This window comes from Crassostrea angulata, chromosome 10 (assembly GCF_025612915.1).
Source record: "Crassostrea angulata isolate pt1a10 chromosome 10, ASM2561291v2, whole genome shotgun sequence".
Classification (NCBI taxonomy): domain Eukaryota; kingdom Metazoa; phylum Mollusca; class Bivalvia; order Ostreida; family Ostreidae; genus Magallana; species Magallana angulata.
The window spans coordinates 25,054,685-25,082,215 of record NC_069120.1 but is presented as its reverse complement, the minus strand read 5'-3'; the positions used below and the strand labels follow the sequence as shown (position 1 = coordinate 25,082,215).

General features: G+C 34.3%; 1 protein-coding gene, 1 long non-coding RNA gene and 1 pseudogene across 2 annotated transcripts in view; 1 reads left to right on the top strand and 2 right to left on the bottom strand.

The window, feature by feature from the left end:
* Nucleotides 1-10,200, bottom strand: part of LOC128165084 (CUB and sushi domain-containing protein 1-like) — a 30,632-nt gene extending 20,432 nt beyond the window's left edge. Inside the window, exons 1-8 of the mRNA XM_052829296.1 lie at nucleotides 10,119-10,200; nucleotides 9,125-9,346; nucleotides 8,520-8,749; nucleotides 7,271-7,481; nucleotides 4,369-4,532; nucleotides 3,252-3,492; nucleotides 2,648-2,829; nucleotides 2,052-2,229 (exon numbers count right to left, since the gene is read on the bottom strand). Coding sequence (XP_052685256.1) covers nucleotides 2,052-2,229; nucleotides 2,648-2,829; nucleotides 3,252-3,492; nucleotides 4,369-4,532; nucleotides 7,271-7,481; nucleotides 8,520-8,749; nucleotides 9,125-9,346; nucleotides 10,119-10,200 — 1,510 coding nt within the window. The remainder of the gene's footprint in view (nucleotides 1-2,051; nucleotides 2,230-2,647; nucleotides 2,830-3,251; nucleotides 3,493-4,368; nucleotides 4,533-7,270; nucleotides 7,482-8,519; nucleotides 8,750-9,124; nucleotides 9,347-10,118) is intronic.
* A 474-nt stretch (nucleotides 10,201-10,674) lies between these two features.
* LOC128164735 (uncharacterized) lies at nucleotides 10,675-17,733 on the bottom strand. The gene is made up of 3 exons (XR_008240984.1): nucleotides 17,482-17,733; nucleotides 16,180-16,210; nucleotides 10,675-10,748 (listed from the first exon to the last, which is right to left on the bottom strand). It is a non-coding gene; the product is annotated as an uncharacterized LOC128164735 (long non-coding RNA).
* A 4,499-nt stretch (nucleotides 17,734-22,232) lies between these two features.
* Nucleotides 22,233-27,254, top strand: LOC128165081 (sphingomyelin synthase-related protein 1-like; annotated as a pseudogene).
* The last annotated feature ends 277 nt before the right edge of the window (nucleotides 27,255-27,531 follow it).

The following is a 27,531-nucleotide window of genomic DNA, read 5'->3' as shown; positions in this document are numbered from 1 at the left end:
GTACAGTCTGAAAATGGCCATGACAGTACACGGCAAGCGGTAAATATAGAACTCCCGTCACCCAGCTGTCCATGATTTAGGTTTTTTGTTAAGATCTTTTTTATGGAAGCACAGAATTTCTTCTTTTCAAGCATGTTTTCTAAGATGAAATCGATTCCCATAATGTCCAAAAATATCAATAAAACCTCGAATATTATTTTGAATAAGAAAGTCACTTGCTTAAAAGTGCTAAATATAATACACTGCAATAAAATCAGGTTGCTATGATAGTTCATGTAGTTTACATCAATTGTTTTTAATTTTTGTGAATTAAGGCTAACCTGAATGACGTGCCTGAAGAATTTGAAAAAAAAATCTGTTCATCGACGATATAAATATCAACGAACAATAGGCCCATGGCCACATCGCTTACCTGAGAAACACTACACTTAATAAAATTAGCTAGATTATGAGGTCATATCCAAAATATTGGGATAAAGAATGGCAAAATTGATCCTGTTTTAAAAGATTTTCAAAATTATTTACAAATATTTTTATGTTGAGCACCTTTTGTAACTACATAAAGATGATTTCATAGCTATATCACATGTTGACCATTGCCATTCTCAAAAAGATCTTAAAAAACTGTTCATATAAATATAAACCTACATCAAATTTTGAACACCTTGTGTGGCCCAAGAATTATCTAGGTCCACAGTCTAAACAACTGAGAATCAACAAATGTCAATATGATGATTTCATTTCCTTTGTAAATATTAAAAATTCAACCACTACCCCCCCCCCCCCCACCTCATTATAGTCTCCTCCTTTTTATTGGATTTTTAAAGACTTCTCTCTGTATACATTTAACTACCAGAATTAACAGCTTTTCTGCTTGATTAATTTTCAAAAAGAAGATATTTCTCTTAACATTCCTATGTAAAAATACGTCCCCCTCATGATAGGCCAATCCTATCCCCAGGGATCATGACTTGAAAAAACTAGAAAAAAAACCTGAGGGTGCTTCCACACAAGTTACAGCTTTTCTGGCCAATTGGTTCTAAACAAGAAGATGTTTAAATCTTTTTTTTCCATATACATGTATTCCTATATAAAATCACCCATCCCCCCTCATTGTTGCACCACTGTACCCCTGGCGATCATGATTTAAAACAATAGTCTACACTACCTTAGATGCTTCTGAACAAGTTACAGCTTTTCTGGCCAATTGGTTCTTGAGAAGAAGATTTTAAGGAATCTTCTCTATGTAGTCCTATGAAAAATTCGCCCCCAATTGTGGCCCAACCCTACTCCTGGGGATCATGATTTCTACAAACTGGAATCTACACTACCTGAGGATGCTTCCACACAAGTTACAACTTTTCTGACTGATTGGTTCTTGAGAAGAGGATGGGTTTTTTTCAATATATTCTTATGTGAAAATTCACCCCCCCCCCCCCCCCCCCCAATTGTGGCCACACCGCACCCCTGGGGATCATGATTTGAACAAACTTGAATTTACACTACCTGAGGATGCTTCCACACATGTTACAGCTTTTCTGCATTTCTAGCCAATTGGTTCTTGAGAAGGAGATTTTTAAAGAATTGTCTCTAGATATTCCTATGTACAAATGTGGCCCCACTGTAACCCCGGGGATCATGGTTTGAACAAACTTGAATCTACACTACTTGAGGATGCTTCCATAAAAACACAGCTTTTCTGACCAATTGGTTTTTGGGAAGAAGATTTTTTAAAGATACATGTACCAACAAATTTTCAATAATTCTTAATTTTCTCCCTTGAAAGAGAGCATGGCCTTACATTTTAACAAACTTGAATTCCTTTCACCTAGGGATTAAGGCTGCTTTGTGCCAAATTTGGTTGAAATTGGCCTTGTGGTTCTTGAGAAGAAGTCGAAAATGTAAAAGGTTTACAGATGGACAGACAGACAGACGGATGCTGGACAAAAAGTGATCAGAAAAGCTCACTTGAGCTTTCAGCTCAGGTGAGCTAAAAACTAGAGTACTAGATTCCTGCCGTTCATGCTCCATCCAGCTCTTTTAATTTTTACCAATAGAGTAGATTAGTCGAAATCCTTTCTTGTTGGTGATAGCAGAAGATTTGAATCTGATGAACATTTTCCCATTGGGACTGTGAAAGGGTTGATCATTGGATAGAGAGATGGTCGTGAACCCAGCTCCTGATCCATGGGCAGCATTCCCGGAATCATCTGTGCTATTGGTGTAAATCTAAAAAGTAGATTTAGTAATAACTAATATATTAATAAAAAATAAAGTCCCATGTAAAGCACCCACCCGTGTAATATGCATCCCCCAAAGTTGGGTGTAAATTAAATGCTGAAAAAACGCTTTTCCTGTGCGCGGTATAATACATACCCAAAGAATGAAGAAATTTCATTCAAGATTGGTAACACTAAAACTCTATTGTGATTCGATCTAAACAAATATCTTGTAGCTTTCTCTAATAATTCTGATTTTGAAACTAATAAGATGAATTTTTTTATAAAAATTGAAACATATATATAGGAAAAATATATATTTACATTCTCAGCTATTTGTTGCCTAGTACATGATATTTCTTAACCTGGCAAACAGCTGATTTAATGTACCTGTAATTGCAAAAATTTGGGAAAAATTACATATTTACCTGAATGAAGTCCTCATTATCAGCAATTTCAAAGCCCTTAGATCTATCCAACATAACCTTGACACCTTTGCCACTAGGTATATCTATTGTCCAAGTACAGGTCTGGAAATTGGCGTAATTAACATTGGGATATCCTGGACTGATTATCTCCCCTGCACCCGCAGTGTATCTAGCAACACATCCTGAAAACAGAATGAGGTTTAAAGTACATCATCAGGGATGCTGATTGCTGTGGTTTTATAATTACAACATAATTACCTGAAAAAACTTTTTATAATTTGATTGTTCAAATCATATTTCTGCTCCATGAGAAAATTATATCTCTATCATTAAAAACAAATTATTTCAATAGAAAAAGAACATGTTATTGGAAGTTCTTTCTTCGACACATCCAAAATAAGAAGTATCTCATGATCATATATTTCCTGATAAGATTTGCTCATTCCAAACTCTAATTTATACATGTTTCTTGTTTTTGGTCCAAATGACCGTTAAAGATCATACAACTATTTAAAAATATCATTCAAAATAAAAATAATGATAAACTCATTACGTATCAAACTAAACATTCATTTACAAGTACGTTAAGAAGGAAATCAAATACCTTGTTTATACTGGAAGGAAAACCCAGTGCCTGACGTAGAGTCACTGGTCCTCATGATGACGTACATCACATTGCTTGTGGAGAACACGATCCTCTTCCCCATCACCGGCTCTGACTGAGAGAGAGGGAGGTCCACATTGTCATTGTTACTAGCCGTATACTTCTCCAGGAGAGGGGCGCTGCCAGAGTCTCCATCACGAATCTCTATCACGTCATCTCCTGTCAGGTCAATTTTCATTCTCTGAAATGTGTAAAAACCTTTCCGTCATTAATAAAAAATATTTTAAAAAAACCCAATACCCATATAGTTGGTAGCCAATTCAAAAGATCCCATTTAGGTTTATAACATAAGGATGAAAAGCATTTTTGAGGACTTTACTACGACCTCAATCTCTGACTGAAATTTTACTTCTTGGAAGTCTGTAATTCAAGGTCTCTGCAAATACCTTACCTATAAACATCTATTGCTTAAACCTGTACAAGCTTGGGCAAAGGGGGGGGGGGGGGGAATTATGGTCTAATATTGGCTTTAAAGAGGTTAATATTTGATCTAGAAACTCTGCTCAAATATCACCTCAAACCTCTTTGACTTGATGGACACTGTGGATAAATATTATCATTTGTCAGATTGGGCGAAGGGGAGAGTGCATATGGTTAAAATTTAACGAAGTTTGATATAACCTTGATCTTTGACCTTGATAATCTCCATCACCGTCACTGCACAAAATTTGACCTATGGCACATGAGATATGAACCAAATTGGGCCGAGAGAAAAGAAAATATGATTCAAAAAAGAATTTTACACATAATTCTGCTAAAACCTTAAACCAAGACCTAGAAAGTTTCTTCAGGGTTATTTTACATGTTTTACCCATAGGCATTCTGTGGCCATGGGTGAAGTATGAATCAAAATGAACTAAGAGAGGAAAATTATGCTCCAAATAAGTGATGTTAGGAAGACAGATGGACGGTCAGACAACAGTACTGACACTGATCGTTTAATTTAGGGTGCACCAAAAGTTCGGCCCTAATTATTCAAAATTCAAAATTTAATTATCATTGAAAGTTCTAAAAGCTACTGAGGCTATTATATTTTGTGTAACAGAGTATTGCTTACCTCTAGGGTAACTATTGTCCAGCGTTCCTCAGCTCTAATAATCCACACATAATCTCGGTTTCCAAGGTACGCATTACTTCCCTGAGAGCTGAACAATAAAGGTTCCAAGGTACTGACTGTGGATCTAGCGGTCATGTACAACTCTTTCGGATAACTATGTTGTGCTATAAAATTCAATGATTTTTTTTTATATTTCTAACACGTAGATACAAATATGTGCACTTTAAAAAATACATTCTCTGAATTGTCATTCATGTGATATTCCAACAGTTACTTTACTCTCTGTTAGCTCCAAGGCTTAGAACAACATTATTTGTTGATTTCCTAATAAATAAATAAACCTATACATGAAGTACACTTAAAAATAGACAATGCAGAATACATTTTACTGCAATGGTCGCTACATTCATTTCCCGCATGAATCATCAAAGAAAGTGTTTCATTGTTTATATTTATACATCGTTCCTTTAACAAATTATTGAATTGATCGTTCAGAGTAAGTAAAAGTAACTAATTTATTGTAATGTACATCAGTATGTAAAGTAAAAGTCTTATATGGAAACTTGAGTCTGACAGCATCATAATTATTTTGTGCAGTCAATGATTTTTCTAAGGTTGCTGAAGGGTTTAGATCGATCGATAAACTGGATAGAACTGGGTCGTTTAGATTTCGGCCCTTGTCGGTATCTAAAACGCTGCAGTGAATTACAATTGATTTTCTTAAGTAGGTGTAAATATAATTGAATTAAGTAAATTTAGGCTAGAAAAATATTAATATACTATAAATACTGATATATGATGCATAATTTTTAGACTACTGATGAACAAAAATGTTTCTTTTTAAGCAAAGGAACAAACCTCTTAGAAGACTGTTTTAAAATACGATGTAATTTGCCGAAGTTTAGATAACTTTTTCGAAATGAAGCTCGTTTTGCTGCATTTCCTTTTATTCACATCATTTTATCTAAAATATTCATAAATGAGGTATCCAGAACAAGCTGATCATTAACTGTAAAAACAATCTTGTTAATTAACTAATACTAATTGGACATAATAAAATGTGTCCTCATTTTCAAAATAGAATCTGTTTATGCAGGTAAAATGTCATGATTATGATAAGCATGTGCCTGTTGGATTAAACATTTGTAAATAAAAAGACCAAGGTTTAAACCGAGTAAATAATCTATTTAAACTCTTATCAGCTAAATGTACATATAAAAGAGAAAATTAAAGACAGAGGGGCATGCAAAATGCATGTAATCAAAACAATGCTATTTTCATACATAACTATTTCATTAATGGTTGCAGACTTTGTAGTAACATCTAATGAAACAATATCCTGTAATGATATACAGTTGAATTTGTGCCATTAATGATATAGTTGTATCATTTGCATACTTACATAGCCGTTCAATATTACAGTTTCTAAATTATATCAATAATGGTCCAAATTCACATCCACTTCTGGTTTAAAATAAACAGACAAAATAAGTACATCTTTGACCATTAATGATACAATCTAATTTTTAATTGCATTAATGAATCGACTTTAACTATTAATAATACAGTTACATTTATATGTGAAATAGTACTGTTTTGAACAAGTTTTTGACAAGTCATACATTTTTGCATGTCTCTCTGTCTATTTCTCTGTTGGCTAAGAAGAGTGTATTTGATAAATTATTACACTGTAAAAAAGGACAATTTAGAGTAAGTACATCGTTGTCTAACAAGGGTATATATGTATGTATCTTACTATTGCATTAAGCCTAGTGAACGGTCTTGCCTAAATAATGGTAAAGTCATGCATGTGTATGTTAATTCTTTCTCTCTCTCTCTCTCTCTCTCTCTCTCTCTCTCTCTCTCTCTCTCTCTCTCTCTCTCTGTTAGCTTAGAAGAAAAAAAGAAACATCATTTTAAGAAAATTACAATAAAAAATAACATTCTGTTGACCAATAATGGCACATTTTTATATTGCATAAGGTCTAGTGGATTGTCTTTCCTAATGGATGGACATCAATAATTATTTATTTCAGAATGAAGTTGTGCATGCCAAAATGCAATATCTAAAACAGTACTATTTCATATATTATATCATTAATGGTTGAATTTCAGCCACTAATGCAATAAAAATTATATCATTAATGGTCAACGATGTCCTTTTTTGCGTTTTTCTCCTATATAATAAGTGGATATGAATTTCGACCCTTAATGATTTTGAAAATCTATCATTAATGGACTGTTAGGTAGTACGTTAGTAACGCAACTTTATATCATAAGAAGATACTGTATCATCAGAGGTTTCTACAAAACGGTATATACATGCAATTGACACAACAATTGAAATAAAATTAAAATATACTTATATCAAACAGCTTAATATGTAATTTGTTTGCCATGTCAAAATATTCTATGCTGTCGTAAGCGCAGTTATAGAATTTTACCAGATTAATGCCATAAAATCATTAAATTTTCCCTGATAAGTGTTAATCATAATGTTCATTCTTAATTTGAGCTGCGCAAAGTAATGCACACTCAAATTGTATTGGGCCTCACCAAAAAAAAATATATGAATTTACACTTCGACATTTTGCTCCTGCCCTGGAATCAACATAACTTAAATTCAGTTCTTCTTTCAGTTAGGGATAAATAGAGAAGGTTTTTGAAAAAAATTGTCAAATGTTGGGAAATTGTGCCTTTCCCTAGAGACCCTGTAGAGCAAGAGTTGTGAAATTTACAATTTATGTTCCTCCTAACCTAAAGTTTTCACGATATCGATGCTTTAAACGTTCAATTGATTCCACACGACGCACGTACATGTAGCACGACGACGTATCAATTGCAACTGGTTTACGGAGTGACTGAGGTGACCTTAAATATTTCAAGTTAACGAAAATCTTACAACTAATGTAGGTGGCAGTGAAGCCCACTTTCTCTGTCTGGGAATCTGTGGAGAATCGGATGATCATGTAGTTGTTGTAGCTTCTGTATCTGGCGGTTGAGAGACTAGGCTGTCCTGACAAGCGGGCCACAGAGCGGGCGGTGGACTCCGTACGGCCCCCAATAAGGACCTCCACAATGTCTGTGTCTTTCTCCGTGTTAAAGGATAAAAACTATGAGAGAGAATTAAAAACATATACGAGAACTGTTGTAACTATTTAGTTTTACAAGCAGATTAACCTTGGGCTGTATTGTAAAGGAATGAAAAAATTATGGCAGTGTTCATGCTGATGTATGAAGGATCGCTATGATATGTAATTTTTACTCAACGAGTTGTGTCCTTTCTATCCCCGAGTCTTGGCGAGTTGGATAAAAATCATATACCGTTGCAAATCATTACAGATTCCTTTCATCACATTTTTTCATTAAATTTCGATCTAATCTAGTAGTTGTGAACCACAAAACACATTTATTTCAACAATATTAAGCATAAAGAATAAACCTTCAAGGCAAACACACAAACATCATTATCACGCATGTGAAAGAATGTTTAAAAAGACAGTTAAATATTTCACATTTATAACTCTAGATTCTTCTAACTATATCACTAAGTTTTGGATTCACCATGTCACTCATTGTCGTGCTTAAGTGGCTGCAACTGTTTTATTAAGCGTTTTGAAACGAAGTGCTGATTTCACTGAACTGAAAGTGGCGGATAACTCAACCAGGGGAACGTTAGGATACAACATTAAATTCAAGACAATTGTAGAAATGTTCCTAAATAAGTTGTTGTAGTTGTTTATTTGTCTGAAAATTTTTGCGTTTAATCTGCATAACTTTGTTGGTAGGCGTGTGGATCTTTACAACTGTTACTGTATTGTAAGAGAATTCTGCTTCGACATGTGCGTTATAGGAAACGTCATGCAATATACGTAGTGCTCAGTTATGATGTCACACGGCGTAAGAATACACATTGTAACAAAAATTAATCACATGGGTGATATCCAAAGCATATCAAGCTAAACATGTGACAAATAAAGATTTTATTCCATACTTTATTTCCTCCATCATTTTATGCACGTTGTCAGCAAGCAAAAGCAAAGTAGTTCCTTCTTAAAATCACAATTATTATTTTTCCAAAAACGTTTGTCTTAGGGTAATTTTTGGAATAACTGGACAAAAATAACCCTTAACAAAGTTTACCATCTCACCTCTAAATAAATATTGGATCCTTCAGGTCCAACTATTGTCCATGTGCACACTCTGGAAGGTTGATAGTTTGAGGGGTGGTTTGGAGATTGGATTCTTCCAGAGTTGGCAGTGAGCAAGTACCTACATCTTCCTGCACAATCCACTTCATCCGAAAAATCTTCACAGTCATTCACGTCATCACAGCGCCAGTTGGAGTTAACACAGCGACCATTGTCACAGTGGAAACTTTCTGTATGGCCAAATCAAAAATATCTGAACAATTACGAGACTTTGTACAGTTTTACCATATTTTGCACAAAATGAAAAATGGGGAACCGGTCAAACAACAGACTGAGACATAAAGTACCCCAATCTCTCTACTTAAAACTCTGCAAATATCTTTTTTTTACATATTCCAACTGCATGGTACAGAAAAACGGTGAAGACATTAAATACACAATGTAGTGAAAGCAATTATAGTTATAAAAGCTCACTATGGCAATATGATCTTTACCAGCAAATGAAACTTTTTACCGTAAGCATAAATAACACACGGCATTTGTAAATACTATATATAGATCTGATCATCAATGTATGATGAGTCTTGACTAAATGAATTACGTACGAGGTAGACAGGAAGTTCTTTGGCATACGAACGCCATCTTCATCAGACAGCTGCCTACAGTCCAAACGTAGTCACCGTCTTTCTTCTCTATGTAGACACAATTTCCGTAAGTTGTGTCTGGGTTCCTCACCGACCATCGACCTTGATATATGGACGCTTCTGCGTTCATGTTCCAAGTCATGGCTATCTCATTCTTAGTTGTAACACCCTTTTCACTCATCCCTATAAAGTTATAAATTATGGTTACAAAGAATGTATCATGCATTACTGATGTTAAACATTAGGGGTTTTTTGTAATAAATCACATAATATAGTGCCTCTCCTTTTTACAGACATTTTTTTCGCTTAAGTTAACCCAATACATTGTGTTTTTAAATGCTTAATCACTCCTAATTCCTTTCAACAAACCCAACAACATCTTTGCTAGTTAAGGGTTTTCGATCCACTCCGCCCCGGATGGGAGTGAATTGTACACCCTAGGTTAGCGAATTTAGATGGCTGGGTGATAACCCACACTGTCAAGAACCAACAGTTGCACTTCTGAGACCGTGGAAAAATATCCCTCGTTGCCATGTACAAATTGCTGGATAAAACTGTTCGTATATAAATATATAAATTGTATGTATACAAGTTTACTACGGTACTCTGTTTTCCGATACAGACAGTAAAAAACTGCACGTACACAGAGACCTTTCGAAGTACTTTAAGATGTCAATTTGTCTCTACTACAATGGCTTTTTTAATGATAAGTTTTCACAAATGACAGCCTCCATTTTCTTCATAAGAATTTTCTGTAACACTAAAAAAATTGGCCCCTTCCCCTCCCAATTTTGGACACCTAACTTGCCTGAAACTTTCACAGATTATCGTGCAACCATAGTAATTTTACAAGTTCTCTCCCCCTTTTTCTTTATGTTTGTATTTCTTTGAATAAGAAATCTAATTTAATGTTTTTTAATTGAGTTCAGTCAAGTACCCAGTCTGTTTAACATACCCGTCCAAAACATGTTGGCATTCCGCGTTGCTGCAAAATCACCGACATTCTGATTGGTGAAATAGTCGTCAACGGTTACCATCTCTGCACCATTGCTATACAAAGAAAATTAACAAAATGCACAGATAAACTGTAATTCCTGTGTCTGTGGCAATTCTAAAATTGCAATATTTACTCACTTCCAATTGCATAGAATATTTTGTGTGTGTGTTGTACAATTTTCCCTTCGTATTTTGAAAACATTTATTTGTTTTCTGTAATTTTCATTTTTATTGTATAATTTTCTTTTCTTTTTTTTTTCTTTTTTTTTTTTTGGGGGGGGGGGGTGTTTTTTTGTTTGGTTTTGGGGGGGAGGGGGTTAGTTTTGGTTTTTTTGTTTTGTTTTGGGGTTTTTTTTTGGCTTGTTTTTGGGGGGTTTTTTTGTTTTTGTTTCGTTTTAGTACAATTTAAAAAATCAACAATTTCTCACGGAAATGTCTTGCATATCAATTGACAATTTGAATACAGGAGGAAAAAATTTGATATGGTTGACTTACCCCTTGCACACCCGATACGCATTGTCCCACGTAGAGCTGGTTATGGTATCTTGGCCATACAGTCTGTAGCACTTAGTCCCTACCAAAATCCATCCTAATCACGCAAAAAAATATTCTTGATATAAAATTTTAACGTTTACAACAAATGAATATAAGTATAAAAGAGTGAAAGTCTTACTTCCCCCTTCCACAGAATAATTTTTATACATCTGGTTCTAACGTGTATTAATTACTGAACACACAATATACTGATGGCTAAGTGCGCGTTTTGTTGAGTCAACCAATATGCGTGGGTATACATGCGGTCGCGTGATTTACCACTCTGATGTTATACACACGGGTATATCACGCGGTTGCTTACCGCGTGAAACTAGAATAAATTACCCCTACGCGTGAATAATCACTTCTACAATAGGCTTGCAACTTTATGTGTTTCAGAAGTGACTCGTAGAGTTTTAAAGTACCCTACTTCAAATGATTATATCAGTTTTACAATTTTTTAACATTCTTAAATTAGATTACCAGAAACCATGCAAAAATATTTACCCTATAATATTTTACCACATCCAGTCGACATGAAACATACCAAAATGTTACAATGAGGATGCAGATTTTTATTTTTTTGGCTTTTTTTTTTTGGGGGGGGGTGGGGGGTAAACAATCTAATTTGTGTATAACATAACATTTGCGTCGGAACAAATTGAAAGTTGCATGGGGAATAGACTTATCAAAAAACTCGACAAGCAAAAAATAAAAAAAAAAGAAATCCCCCCGTTCCGACGCCTAATCATAAGATCTCTATTAGAGCATGTTTCAGAATCCAGACAAGTTTCCATCCTGCAACTATTTTTCATAGTTTAATAAATGATACCATAAAATGTATTGGAAGGAAACACAGACTGTGGAAACGTTATATGGAAACTAGAGACAGTAAACACTACAGAGATTACTGTAAAGCGAGGAACAAAGTGAAAACAGTAAATAGAAAGGAACGAAAAATGAGAGAAAGAGAAATCGCTGAAACTAACTCTAGAGTCTAACTCTAAAAACTTTTGAAAAGATATGAACTCGAAACGCAAATCTGTATCTGGCATAACAGAGCTTAACACCGAACTTGACGGAACTCCTTGTTTTGCTACAACAGACTCTGAGAAAGCAAAAGTACTTGCAGTTTTCTTTAGCAGTGTATTCACTTCAGAAACAGAAAACCCAGTTGATTCTGGAAAGAGTTACTGTATTGAAACATCATCTGATGCGCCCATCACCAGTTGGTTGATAAAGAAGACATAAATAAGATTTTGAAGGAACTAAACACGACCAAATCACCTGGTCCGAACCAAGTACATCCGAAACTGTTGTTCGAATTGGCAGATGTTATTGATGCTCCGCTTTGCCTGATTTTCAACGAAAGTTCAAATAGCGGAATTGTGCCACATCAAAGGAAAATTAGTCAGATATTAGCATTATTCAAAAAAGGCATAGCTTCCTGCGTGAAGGGAAACAGCGTGTACACATTCATCGAAATTACTCGAAATGGCAGAAAGTCACTCGCGGGATTCCCTAGGGCTCCGTCCAAGGTCCAATTTTGCTCGTCATTTTTATCAATGACTTACCTGAATGTGTAAAACCAGAAGTATTTCTTATGGTGGCATTTCTCCGCCCCTTATGTGCAAGTTATTTTTCCATCAAATATGTCGACATGCAAGATAGATATGTTGACATACAAGATGGTTATGTCAACATGCAACATATCTATGTTGACATGCAAGAAAATTGCTCAAATAAAAATTATATAATATCTCAAAAAATCTAAAATCTCGTCCACATGTGACATCCAAAATGTTAGACGTTACTTATATATGTCGACATGCAACTTATTTATGTTAACATGAGAGATAAATATGTTGCCATGCAACTTATTTATGTTAACATGGAATTTCTTTATGTCGACATGCAACTTATTTATGTAGACATGTAACTTAATTATGTTAACATGCAAGATAAATATGTTGACGTGCAACATATTTATGTTGACATGCAACTTAGTTATGTTGACACTTAAATATAAAGATATCCTAAGAACGGTTAACATTTCGTGAACACTTGTTGAACAAAATATGTTTATATTTGCAAAACTTTTAATTGATATCAAGAAAAAGGGTCTTAAATCTTCTTACAAAAACTCTTTACTGAACAATAATTTGTTATTAATTATAGAAGCAAAAATGTTCATTGTACAGCTGTTTATCTATACAGTATCATACTTAAGTCATTCATTACGTAATTAGGGGTTTCAAGGGGCCAGAATTCAAAATTTTGATTATTAGTATCTGAAAAAGGAGAAATATTTTTAGAAGTAATGTAGAACAAAAGTTGTTCAAAATAATGTTCTGAACAATATGATACCATAAATTTTGTTGTTAGTGGCCCCGGTAAAGAGTTGAAGGGTCGGCCCCTAAAATACAGTTGTTTAGATATCTCGATAACAGTTAACCATTCGTGAACATTTGTAGAACAAAATATGTTTAAATTTGCGAGACCTTTTATTTGATATCAAGAAAAAGGGGCTGATCCCTCAAATTAGGGGCCAGGAGGGCTATTAAGACTTTTTAAACTAACTCTTTTCTGACCAATGAGTTGATATAAATCATGAAGCAACAAAGGAACTTTTATTAAGCTTAATTTAAAACTGAAATCCGTTTTAAAATCGGACGATGCATTACAAAAATATTGGGATTTAAAAATTTAGTTTTCCGGAATTTTGGATTCCACGTTCTTAGTTAAGAAAATAGTGTTATGTTCAAACTTAATTAACTCGTACCTAAAATAATTCGGAAATTGTTAATTCGTACTTGAAGACATTCGGGACTTTTTTCATTTAGTCGTTCTAAAAATTGTAGAGGTTTTTGTTAATTCATTCTTGAAATCAATTAGATATTGTTAAGTCGTACTAAAATTATTCGATTTTTTAAAAATATTCTTTTTTATTTTCTTTGGTTTCTTTGGTTTATAGGAACTTCTATCTTTACTCTCGACACCACCGGAAGACCCACTCGTTGCAACGAGCTTTGCTCTAGTTATTATTATTTTTCTTCCTTTATTTGTGCACGCAATTTCTCAGAAACAGCTCGGCCGATCTTAATCAAATTTTAGGATATAATAGATAGTGGTCTGAACTTGATTGAACTTGATTGGAAATTTTTTGTATTGATGACATCATATCCATTTTTGAGATATTGAGATTTTTCTAATTTTTATATGGGTATTTTGTCTTCTGTTGTTCTCCTAAACTATAAGAGATATTAAGTTCAAATTTCTACGGTTGGTAAACGAAAGATTGAAGTTTTGCATGATTGATGTTTTGTATGTTTAGCACTACTGGCGCCAAAGCTCGCTATGGCTCGAAAATTGACATTAAAAAAGCGTCGTGAATTTTTGTGCTTTTCTCTCTTTATCTCTTTTCTAGATAATATTTTGTTAAAACGTAAATTTATAAAAAAGTTTATCTTTACAAGACCTTTCTGCTGATATCAAGAAAAAGGGCTGGCCCCTCAAATTAGGGACCTAGAGGGCTCTAAAGTCTTTTACCCATAACTCTTTACCGAGGGATATTTTGTAATAAATTATAGAAGCAAATATGTTTATCTTACAGTTATGAAGCCAAGCAGTATAACGATTTTCTCATATGTTACGTAATTAGGGATTTTTAGGGGTCAAAAGTCCAAAACTTTGCTCACCTATATCTCAAAAAGGAAAACTATTTTGAAATGCAGTATAAAAAAAGATGCTCAAAATGATGTACTTAACAACATGCAACCTAAAAAAAATTTGGTTCAGTGGCCCCAGTTAGGAGATAAGGGACCGACCCTTTAAACGTTTTTCACAGATATCTCAAGAACGGTGACGAATTTCTAAACACTTGTTGAACAAAGCTCTTACACCTGAAACAAAATAGTATCTGGCCCTTAAAATGTAGACCCTCTTTTCCTGTTTTAAATCATGTATAGCTGTTAAATAACAAAATCAAGATCGAACATAAATCTCAATTTCTAAAATCTGACGGAAGACCTCCTCGTTGCTCGCAACGAGATCGTGTCTAGTTATTTTTATTATTTGTTTAAAAGCACGGTTATGCTTATTTAAAAAATGTCAATTTCAAGTTAGATACCTACGAGGGTACACAATTGCATAGATTAGGCGTATCCTTTGATACTTAAAATTCAAATACTGCTTAATATGTCCTATAAGAAATAGAATAATTTGTATCAGCGGGCTTTGTCAATGCATTATGCAATGCGCAACGTCAAAAATATCCACCCTTTACGTTGTTGTTAAACCCTTAATATTGGTAACGATACCTTAAACGTTCTGTTTTTGAAAATGTCATAAAAACAACATGTTTCTTGAATATGTACCCGACTTGCAAACTCACTATGTATTTCTAGTTTTTAGAACAAATACAGTATATTCTAAGAACAAATGATCTTCCGACGCTAAACATGCCATGTTTTATATTCGTTGTCTATCGCACGTCTTTCCGTGACACGCTGTTCAGCATGTTTCGTCAACTTCTAGTGCAGTGGTCAAGGTTTCTTTTATCACTTGATGTCATCATACTCGTCTGATTTATTTTCTTTGTTGCTTGACTATTAAATCATAAAAGCAATTCTAGCTGATTTTGTTATTATTACATGCTAAAAAATCCAAGATATTTACAACATTTTATTTGTTGTCAGTACGCCGCCTCGGACGCTGGCGTCGCTTTTTTATAAAATATTAAACATGAAAATTCACAAAATTAAGAAGATATTGAAAAGAACAATAAACACACTCAAATGCATATTTTTTCCTATTCTCTATGTTTGACGTGTGTTTTTTTGCTGCATGTCGAAATTATTATCCAATATGTTTTCATTTTACCAATATAATCTCCAACAATATTCGATATCGATGCATAATTAAACTGCAAACATGAACCTTTCATCAAGTTTATGGTACAAATTTCATTTTTCTGTGTCCTCTATCAACTTAATAAAACGCCACTCGTCTACGCTATTTCGGGACACCCCTTGTATAAAAATACATTTCCTATAACTACATGTACAGTTTCAATCCAATGTTTTCTCAGACGTCCGTGTCAATTTGTTCCCGCCCATTTCAAATGTTTTGACTGTAACAAGTGAAACTGACGTAAGCTGTATATTTCCAATCTTGCCAGTTAATATTCTGCGGTCTTAATAAATACATGTATTAATCTATTTTTCTAATTATTATGCACAATTGATAAAATGATTCATAGATATAAATATGTAGAAATTAACAGTAGCAATCATTGAATAAATTGTATATAAAAGCTCAACAACGCAAATAATGTATTATAAAAAATGTCATTTTTTTTTCAAACGTCTTACAATTTTTTTTGCGATCAAGGTGTAGATGAACTGGAAAATCAAATGCGACAACGGTGCTCTCGCGAACCTCGCGAAGATTCTCGAATAAAAGTTGTTAACTTATATGTTACCTACCTTCAGGACAGGTTAGTCTCAAAAAAGTTGCCTGCCAAAAAAAAAAATATAAGGTCGATTAAATGAATTTAAATCAACTCCCAAAAAGGGGGACAATTCCTATCAAAATATCTCCCTTGCAAGGTAAGAAAGTAGTCGTGAAAATTATATATGTTGTAGTGGGCATCATAATGTAAATGTGTTTAAAAAAAAAGAAGAAAACTCACTGACAAAATTTTTTTACACTGCAACGTCCTGTTCCCCCTTAAGGTCCGAACAATATTTATTTAGGAGAGAAAAAATTGACATTCAGAGGGTAAATTTAGGTCCATGTTATTTTCTTTTTATGCAGTGCTCCTCCCCTCGGTGTCATCCTTTAATATCTAAGTTTATAGCCCATGTGTCGGGCATTCAAAAGTTATGATTTTGACCATTTTTTTTTAAAAATGACCTCGAGATGGTAAATTGGGTCAAATTTTCTATGCATTGCAGATGTCTTTGATATCCTATTTCTATGTTCAAATTTCATATTCTGATCTCAGAGGCAGTTTCACTTGTCGAATTTGGAATAGACGTAAAAGAAGATCTACAAAGACCATATGGCTCCCTTAAGAAGGGGAGACAAAAAAGTGCAATTGATACCAATATAAAGAAATAATAAAATATTTCTTTATTGGCATGTCTTGCCCTTTTCAGTGTTCCAGAGAAAATTAACAAGAACTGAAATAAATTTCTTTTAGATATTTATAATGCAGTTTGAAACTGAAGTTTATATTATGCCTCTTTAACGGTCTGAAAAGCCTTACAAGACAAATATATTCGATTGTAATGAAAGAAGAAGTAAATGATTATAGAATTAAAAAAAAAAATCAGCAAGATCTTAAAAATATCAAAATCTTGAAAACACTTCTTGCATAAAACGCATGTACAAAGTAGTGGAATGCATTCGATCTACAAAAGACATCTGGCAATCTTAAAGTACAAAAGTGTTTATTATAATTTGGGGGCTTTAATAATGCATGCGCGAAAACTCTCAATTCCCGTCCGTCATTTTTCCGTAAATACCTTTGGCATGCCCCAGTGAATTAACAAAATATTTCGGTACTTTCAATTCTTTGATTCAACATAGAAAACTTCCGGTTGTTTACTTTTTACTCTATAAAGCGTTTAATTCAAGGAAAAAATATATTTAGAATAAGTTTTCGCAAATTCCAACCGATATAGAATATCCAAGTATATCAAAAGTGTTTGTACAAAGTAGGTTAGAAATGCAACCAGGAAGGAAAAATGATTTGTGAATTAGTCAGTTCTAATTATACTAACCTTGGATAGTGTCACAATACATAAAACCAAAAGAAAGTTTAACTTTCCATTGAGGGTTAATTCCACAAATTTCAAAGTCATTTTCACAGAACCATATTCACCAAGTTAAGGGATCGCTACTTTTAAAATGTTACAAACGTGCAAGGAGCGTGAAGGACATATCTATAGCACCTATCGTCCCAGCCACCAGATCATTCCTGTACCGGAATTTTTTCTGCAATTTTAATTTGGTCTAATCATTATATATTCATATGTCTCCAACTACTATATCACAAACACCAGTAGCTCAATACCGAAATTCCATGGTCCTTTAATTTTACTATGTACCTTGGATTGCAACCTGTATTGGATTACATTGTTAGGTAAGCCCGGAAGAATAAACCAAAGTAATTACGCAGTTTAAGTATATCTATTTGTAAAGCTTCCGCTCTCAGGACGGTACACTTAATTTCTTTAAAATTGAATTTTTATATAGACGATTCAAATAAATTTACAACAAAAAGCAGTCCTATACTTTCCATCGTATTGCCATTGGTATTGAATTCTCTCTCTCTCTCTCTCTCTCTCTCTCTCTCTCTCTCTCTCTCTCTCTCTCTCTCTCTCTCTCTCTCTCTCTCTCTATAGTAATAAGTTATGAATCTTCAATAATAAAACAACTGAGTAAACAATAAATAGAAATAAACAAAAGGCCAATGGGCCACAGCGCTCACCTGATCAACAGTTCTGTTATCGTTTCAAATTTCAAAAATGAAACTCTTCTGAAATATTGTACAGTTTAACTCACAAAACTTTTATGGATAGACGATAGACAACATATCAGAAACGCTCACTTGTTCTAAATATACAATATATGCTTTTTCTTATAATCGTTTTTTTTATTCTAAGTAAACGTTATCCTCACCGCCATAACGAACGCCGTGAATTGCAACTTTTTATTACGTATGGACTTATAACTCCTAGGTCATTCGTCCGAATTTTTCAGACCAGGCAAATTTACCTCAAATTGTTTGGCTGTCTGTAATTTTGAAAATTATGAAATTTCTCGACTAACTAAATGGAATGACAATAAATTGAGTCTAAATGTTTATCAGAAAAAATTACATCAATCACAATTTAATACACTATTTATAAAACAAAAAGATAGAATCATTGTTGTTTTCAATGTCTCTGAAATAAAATCTCCTGAAATTATTCGATGAGGATCATTATCCAGTGATTAAATGTTCGATAGTGAGACACCACTTTTCAGAGCTGCAGAGGCGAATGCTCCACGAATTGAATTTGGCTTAAAAGTACGTATGTCTACTCCTGCACTTTCCATCACACATTTAATTCATCTAGCTCCAAAATACATGTACTTGTGTAAATTTTATCAAAAGTCTTAAACGAGACAAGAAGTTGGTCACACTTGCGATTTTTACTCATTCGTTTGATTTATTTCTTTTAAGTACGCAAAACGAAATCAACTTTATCTTGTACCTATCAAGAGTGATAAAATGACTTTACTGGTCTAAATGCCTTAAAAGTTCCATCTGAACTTAAACTCATGTTCTTAATATTCAAGTTTACAATAGTTTGTGCTCTAGCTGCTGTTGATAAAGCTAAAAAAGTACATAACTTCCAGGCAAGATGCTTCATGTCTAAAGAATTCAAAGGAAAGGGCTATTTTGAATATATACGAACTTTAGTCTCGTCTCATTTAAATTTATACATGTACATGTATCTTGGCAAGTTTGGTCTTAAATTAAACAAGCCTTACATAAATTTTGTAATCAATGGGGAAATTTTATTTCATTTTTGATCGTATAATGATAGAGTCTGAGTAACAGCTTCCTCATGAGTATTTGCCAATGGTCAAGACTTTCCATCTTTAAAAAACAAAAAACAAGTATGACATCAAATCCTTTTCAGATGTTTCATATACACTTTTGTTTCGATCTGTAATAAACACCCCTGCGAATGTGTTCGGAATGTTTTCTTTATCGTTTTCTTTATGTTAAGTATGTAATAAATCCAGAGGTGCTCACGAGACTTCACCGAGAGTTATTCAGTTCCTGTGAAATTTCGAGCGGAAATTTAAGTGTTCGGATAATAATCTCAAAATACGTAAGTAATAGTCATTTTTCATATTATATCCTACTTTGATTTATGTTACAACATGAAAATTTATTAAGATATAAGTCTTGTTTCATCATCTAGAGTTTATTCAAACTAAACGATGATATTCAGAACAGATTTATCGTTCGTGTTCAACCACTCTACACGTGGTTGAAAGTATAAACATTGGGTTGCTTGATAAAATCATAGCCATGTCTGGGGCTTTTGGCGTGCATAACCATGCTTTAAAAAAAGAATGGATGTCTGTTATATATAAAAACTTAGTATATCGAGCTATTTGCAAGGAACATTCTGCATAAAATATTATAGTCTGTTTCACTATTGATGCTACATGTATTGTCTTTCCACAAATTTATTTAAAAATTAAATTTGTTGTTATGACTACGATATATTTAAGAAATGAATATTATACAACTAATTATTTTTTTTTCAACATAAATTTTTACTAAATGTGCAAAGATATAATTTTGTTAAGTAGTTAAATTATTTACTGTCTTTTTCCAATTTATCTTTGAGTTTTCTTTGAATATATAATTCAAATGTCAAATGTTAAACAAATGACAGAAATTCTGCAAGACTTGGTGAAGAGAAAAGACGGGTATGACATGAATATATTGTCAACTTTAACTTTTTGACTGACGATAAATTCCACACTTAGACCTCCACGACAGATAAGTCACTGATCTACGTCAGTAGAGCTGAAAGAGCAGACATATTCACACCAAACGAGTGTCATTCAAGAACTATTTTCCCCATTATAAGTGTAGCACACGTTGATCAAATTGAAGTAAAAAACAGACGTGTCACTAGTTTCTGAGGCCTTCCAATTGTGCATGCACAACTCTTGGCCACTGACTATTATATTCACCAGACTGGGGAGACCCTGCGACTACTCAGTAGCTAGAAAAGCAAGATATGGATAGCTCCCGAGCCCTTCCTATTGGGCAAGCAGTTCGGAAGACTTTGGAAACCAGGTACACGTGGTCAGTGAACACTACTCGATCACCACGCTGGGGACACAGCGATCGGTGAACACTTCTCACTGGGCTAGGGACGCCTGTTCTAGCATAGCTCCCGAGGCCTTCCGATTGGGCAAGCACTTCGGAATGCTTCGATAACAAGGGTACGCATGGTCGGTGAACACTACTAAGTAGGCTAGGGACACCTCGATCAGTGAACACTACTCACTGGGCTAGGGAGCCTCTACCATAGCTCCCAAGGCCTTCCGATTGAGCAAGCTCTTCGGAAGGCTTCGGGGACCAGAGTGTACTTGGTCGGTGAACACTACTCACTAGGCTAGGGACACCTCGATCGGTGAACATTCCTCACTGGGCTACGACAGCTCGCGAGGCCTTCCGAGTAGGCAAGCTCTTCGGAAGGTTTCGGGGACCAGGGTATACTTGGTCGGTGAACACTACTCACTAGGCTGGGACACCATGATTGGTGAACACTACTCACTGGGCTATGGAGCCTGATCTACGATAGCTCCCGAGGCCTTCCGATTGAGCAAGCTCTTCGGAAGGTTTCGGGGACCAGGGTGTACTTGGTCGGTGAACACTACTCATTAGGCTAGGGACACCTCGATCGGTGAACACTACTCACTGGGCTACGACAGCTAGCGAGGCCTTCCGAGTAGGCAAGCATTTCGGAAAGCTTCGGGAACCAGGGTACACTTGGTTAGTGAACACTTCACACTAGGCTGGCGACACCTCAGCGGTGAACACAACTCACTGGTAACGCCTGATCAAGCATAGCTCTCGAGGCCTTCCGATATGCAAGCACTTTGGTAGGCTTTAGGAACCAGGGCACGCTTTCTTCTTCGTGAACACTTCTCACTAGGCTGGAGACACCCCAATCAGTGATCACTTATTACTTGGTCATACTCAAGCTCAGTGATTGGTCGGACACTGTTCATTAGTTGAATTCCTAACAAGACAATTTATAACACTCGAAATGGTATAAACAAGGGTTATTCGATATGTATTATCGTTTTACTAACAGCGTGCCAGTTTGCCTGTCGGACCGTGCTAAAATTGTGTACGCTGATTATCATACTACTCATCGATTGGTGTTCGATTTCATTGAAGTTAATACTAATTTGCATATCAAGCACAGAACCCAGAAACGCACTGACCAATGACATTACATGATTTTTGGGTAGTGAATATCAACACGTGGACAGTCCAAATTTTGTTGTTTGTTAAATGTATTAAATATATGCCTAGAAATAAGTGATTTATAGTAGTATGCCTACTCCATTTTACTCGGACCTCCTTGACGGGGTCTTCTGCATATGGTACTAACAGTTACATACTGTTTCATCAATTCTTATATCGGTAACAAAACGCTAGAAAGGGGTAGATGGACAATGTATTCAAATTAAATAAACGTCCCCCACCGTTTCTACTTGTTTAACGAACGTTGCGTTAATCGAATACTCCCCGGTAAATCTATTTATACTGGAGCGGAAGCGCTCTTGCATGAAATAACCAATCTTGAAGTAAACCAAATATTACGGAAAATATCGGATATTAACGAAGTTAAAAACGTAAAGAAATAAACAATTTAACAAACAACAGGCTTATGGACTGTTCACGTGTTAATATTCACTACCAAAACGTTAACATCATGCAATGGCATTGGTCAGTGCGTTTCTGGGTTCTGTGTTTGATATGCAAATTAGCATCCACATCAACCAATCGGTGAGGAATATATAGTCGGCATACAAAATTTTAGCACGGCCCGACAAGCAAACTGGCACGCTGTTAGTAAAACGATAATAGCACGGCCCGATAACGCTTTGCACAATTTCGTAAAAATGCTGCAAAATCTGGCCGACTTGTGACTGTAACGTGCAAGGCAAATGTCTTCAAATTCAGGGTGCATTTCATTTTGAAAGTACGAAAGATTTCTGTCCGATGAATGCCGCATATATTGAGTGACAGATTATCAAAAACGGATACGGGTACAAGCCGCTAAGCAGGGGTCCGTAACATAAAGCATGCTACGATTTTGACTTAAGTAGGGTCATAAGTAGGACTTAGGCGCAATCTTTTGACCTACATAAGTCCTACTTAAGTATGTCTTATACCGTAACATAAAGCAAACTTAAGAGTGTCTTAGCTAAGTCATCCTTATGTTAAAAGTTAAAAACATAATTTGCATTTCTTTTGTCGAATTTTGAATGTATTGGTAATAAAATCATATTTTTATAAACACACATGCACGACATCTTTGATATCAGATGGGGGTAGATGTAAATGTACAGACACAAAATTCAAGGTGGCATCAGTATATAAACACATGTACCTAATTTTTTAAAAGACTCAGAGCGATGGATCTTGGGCAATATATTAAGTCTATTGTTGTTTCTTCTTTGTTTTGACATTCACTTTCTTAGTCAATCTCGAAGACTGTCTGTGGCGTAATATCGCGATGCCGTTAGAACTTGATATAACTATATAGTGTGATTTCTTTTTATCTTTTGTTCTACATCTTACCTCACCAATAAGGCAATTCACATATTCGGAGTATAATTTCTTCATCAAGTCGATATACTGAAAATGATGCAATCGTCGTCTTTAAAATCGCTGAGGTTTTTTCTGTCTTCAAACATCCTTAATTTTTTTTAATTTCAGCTAAAGTTTATATATGCTGTTACTTCTTGATTGTAAACCGACCATTACGTGTTTACAACCTCATTCAGCAGCCCACTTGCATACTTCTGGTTTATGAAAATGTTACAGATCTATTACGACCACTGTTAATATTTATATGCATGTAAATCAAATCAAAATGTTTATATATTGGTGAATATTAATATATTGATTCTGTGTAAATATCATAATGTGTTTAATACTTTGTAATCATATGCTGAATTGAAAAAATTAACAATAAAACTTCTAAATATGTGAAAACAATACTTAAGACATACTTAATTAAGTCACCTCTACTGGCCGCCTAAGTTTTGGGTAAATTGTCTTAGCTATAAGCACTCTTCTAGAAGTAGTTACGGACTTAAGTCTAAGAATGTACATAAGTCCTACTTAAGCACTGTCTTAGACTCAAGTACTCTTTATGTTAAGAGCCCCAGGTACTAAAATATTTCCCAAATTCAATAAAAGACAATTTGAGAAATGTCTCTGACTTTTAGTTTGAACCAGTCACGTTAATATTAATTAGCTCACATATAAACAACTTTTGTTTTATTTGAATTGAAAGAAAATTATAGTTTGCATGCATAAATAGCTAAAACATGCTGTATGTCCTTATATTTACATTTTCCTGTGTCTTTGCCTGTGATAACACTACATATCGATTTTGTACTATATAACTCATGAAGCCAAATTGAGGCGCCAGCGGGGTTTGCTTATTTATATTTAAATATTTAATCGTAAGATGGTTTGAAATTATATAAATATAAGTAATAAGGAATCATTCTTTGAATATAATGAGGTAATAATTTCGGTCGGGGCGTGATCAAATCTATCATAAAGCTCTTCCGGCTTTATTGGATTTGATCACGCCCCGACCAAAATTATCACCTCATAATACTCAAAGAATGATTCCGTATATAAATCTAAATTGTCATGTAATGCTGTAGAGCTAATCAAAATTATGCAAGACCTTAAAAATTACAATATTGGTTAGGATGGTACTTAGTATAATTAATTTTTATAATTACAGTTTATTTGAAAGTTAATGTTAAAGCAGTTAGAGCAATGTCCTTCTATCAATTGAGTTACTTTGTTATGTAATGTAATTGTTATTCATAATTATATCAATGTACAATGTAATGTATGTGTACATATATGTACTGAAAATATAAAAGCTAATGCATGCACAACTGCTGTTAAATATGACCAGTAACATATTATTTCTAAAAAGAATATAAAGCCAAATTACCGTAATAAGCAACAAGTAAAGTTTTTGGAGTTGTTTTGTACATTTATTTAGATATATAATTTAATGTTTTAGAGGTCCAAAATGAGAACAGCAAGTGTGGAGAATTGGAATTGCCAGAAGGTCAAAGAATGGATAAAAAATAAAGGATTTCCACAGTATGCAGAAACTTTCTGTGATACTTAGAAATAGACGGGCAGGTTCTATTGTACTTGACAGAGAAAGATCTGAAACAACCCCCACTGCAACTGTCTGGTCTAGGGGACATCAACAAGTTAATGTTTCATATTACAGCCCTACGCAGTGAAGTTTTGGGTTCTGAGAGTAACGAACTGGGCAGCACTGAAAACTCATCTGAGGATGAGCTATTTACTGGAACACAGGACTTAATCACCCGTAAAGTGAAAATAAACCATTCTCATCATCTAGACCCCGAGATCTGGAAAACTGTTCTGTGTTTTATATATGTGTTTACTGTCTTTCTGATCACTGCCTTCATTATGGTCATTGTCCACGAGCGTGTGCCCGATGTAGAGAAGTACCGGTACCCACACTGCCCGACATTTTCCTGGACAATGTGCCATTCATACCCTGGGCCTTTCATGCTGCCGAGTTGATTAGAATGGGTATGGGTGCAGTATGGATAACTACCCTTTTCTTCCATAAGCATATATAAACATATCAAATATCACATAATTCCTGTGTTATAACATCATGTTTGATTTTGAATGTAAATCATTGTGAATTTAAAACTTACATTTGCTTATCATCTTATTTTTAACCTTTAAAAGTCTTTTAAAAAAAAAAGAAGTGGTTTAATGGCTCCCACAATTTATCAGATTTCTATTGTAATTAAACCCATTGAATTCAAGTATTAAATGATTTCTTATCTTAGATTCATCTTGATGAGGAGAATGTTTTCGTTGCTGGGAACCCTTTTTCTTCTGCGCAGTGTGTGCATGCTGATCACCTCTCTCTCAGTGCCAAGTGAACATCTAGCTTGTGAGAAGAAGGTTTGTACTTAATTATTCCATATCAAATTTGCAAACGTACATATATAGTTATATCAACAACAATGAAAAACACAATTGAAATGGATTGTAACAATGATGGTCAACTTTGAAATTAGTTGAACACTGTAAAAGTAGAAATATTTTTCGTTGGTTAATTAAATTAAAGTACTTCATTTTCTTAATCTATCAAAAAGATTGCTGTTTATTTTTATGTTTATTGTGCATTTTTGAAACAATGAAATTAGAAATCCCCACAGATTTGTTGGTTTTACAAATCAAGGAAAATATATTCCCATTATAATTTCTGTTTCTATAGTTACTGTATATTACTAAATTTGTTCCAGTCATATGGAGACATTTGGGCCAAGCTAAAGCGAGCCTTTGAGATCTGGTCGGGTCTGGGAATGACCACGACTGGGGTGAGGACCTGTGGGGACTACATGTTTAGTGGGCACACCGTCATCCTCACCATGCTCAACTTCTTTATTACTGAGTGTAAGTCAAACATGACACATGATATATTTATAAGTACACGTACCAGGCAATAGTCTGTATTATAAACTGTTTTGCCTGTGGCTAGGCATCGCTGTGATAAATGCCAATTTACAACAGTAGCAGTATTACATATTTGGTCACCTTTTGGATTATTGGTAAGTTTAGAATATTGTTTTACAGCAATGATATCTTATTGTTGATCTTTTAAAACCAGTGCTAGCAGCATTTAAAAAAGTTTTTAAATGTTTGTTGCCTTGGTTAATCATAACATGGTTACCATGTCTTACTATAGTAAAATTCTCCATTCTTCAATCTTGTTAATATCTTTAATATATGCATTCTCTTAAAAATGTTACAGTCTTCTGTTTTAGGGATATGAGAAAAGTAATGAATATTGATACATTGTACTTTGTATGGTATTACCAGTACAAAAAATTGCATTTTAAAAAAATTATGAAAAAAGAGAGAGAGTGAAATTAGTTAAAAAGATAATTTTTGATATTAAATTGCCAAATTCGTTTTGTTTGACAGACACTCCACGCAAACTGTACTACCTTCACACCTGTAGCTGGATGGCTAACATGTTTGGGGTGTTTCTAATCCTAGCCGCACACGAACATTACTCCATCGATGTTTTCGTTGCTTTTTACCTCACCTCACGACTGTTCTTGTATTATCACACGCTGGCCAACAATCGATCATTGATGGATCGTGACAAAGGGCGCAGGCGCTTCTGGTTCCCCATGTTCTCTTTCTTTGAATCTAAATGTGATGGGGTGGTCCCAAATGAGTTTGAATGGCCAGTGCCAAGAATGATTGAGGGCATTAAGAACTCATTTGGGTATGCTACGCCTCTTAAGCCTAAAACAAATTGAGCTCAGGGATTTGTGTTCCTTGTTTTCGTATACATGCTTTTTTTTAAATGGGGAATATACAATCATATAATCTTTTGAATCAATTTATTTTAACAGAGGTTAAAATTCTATATTACTTGTAATAATATCATTGTAAATGTTTTGATGTATGTATATTTTGGTTTGATTTAGGGCAATATGAGCTGCAATTTTCATATTGAAGATTCCAAATATAAGAAATATAATTTACCATACTACTGAAGCCAAATTACACTTTGTCATTAGATCTAAATCTACAAAACTTGGTTTGCTATTTATTCCATGGGTCAGAAATTTCCCCTTTCTGGTTAAAAAATTTGATTTATCACTTCTGAAGGAATTACTGGCAAGCTAAAAAATTTTCACTTTAGACAATATGTGAAACCTAGCTAGATTTATATTTATTACAGTTTGATATTATGTACCAGTATATGTTTGCAAACCTGAACATAAAATTAGTCCTCATACATGTATGTGATAATTTTCTAGCCATAAACCTGCTTTTTATTAAAAAAAAAAAAAGAGAGAGAGAGGTGGTATTAAATAAGTGTTTATTGAATATAATGCAAGTAATTTTTTTAAAGGTAGTGCTAAATGCAACTAAATTTGCATTTGAATATTGTAGATGT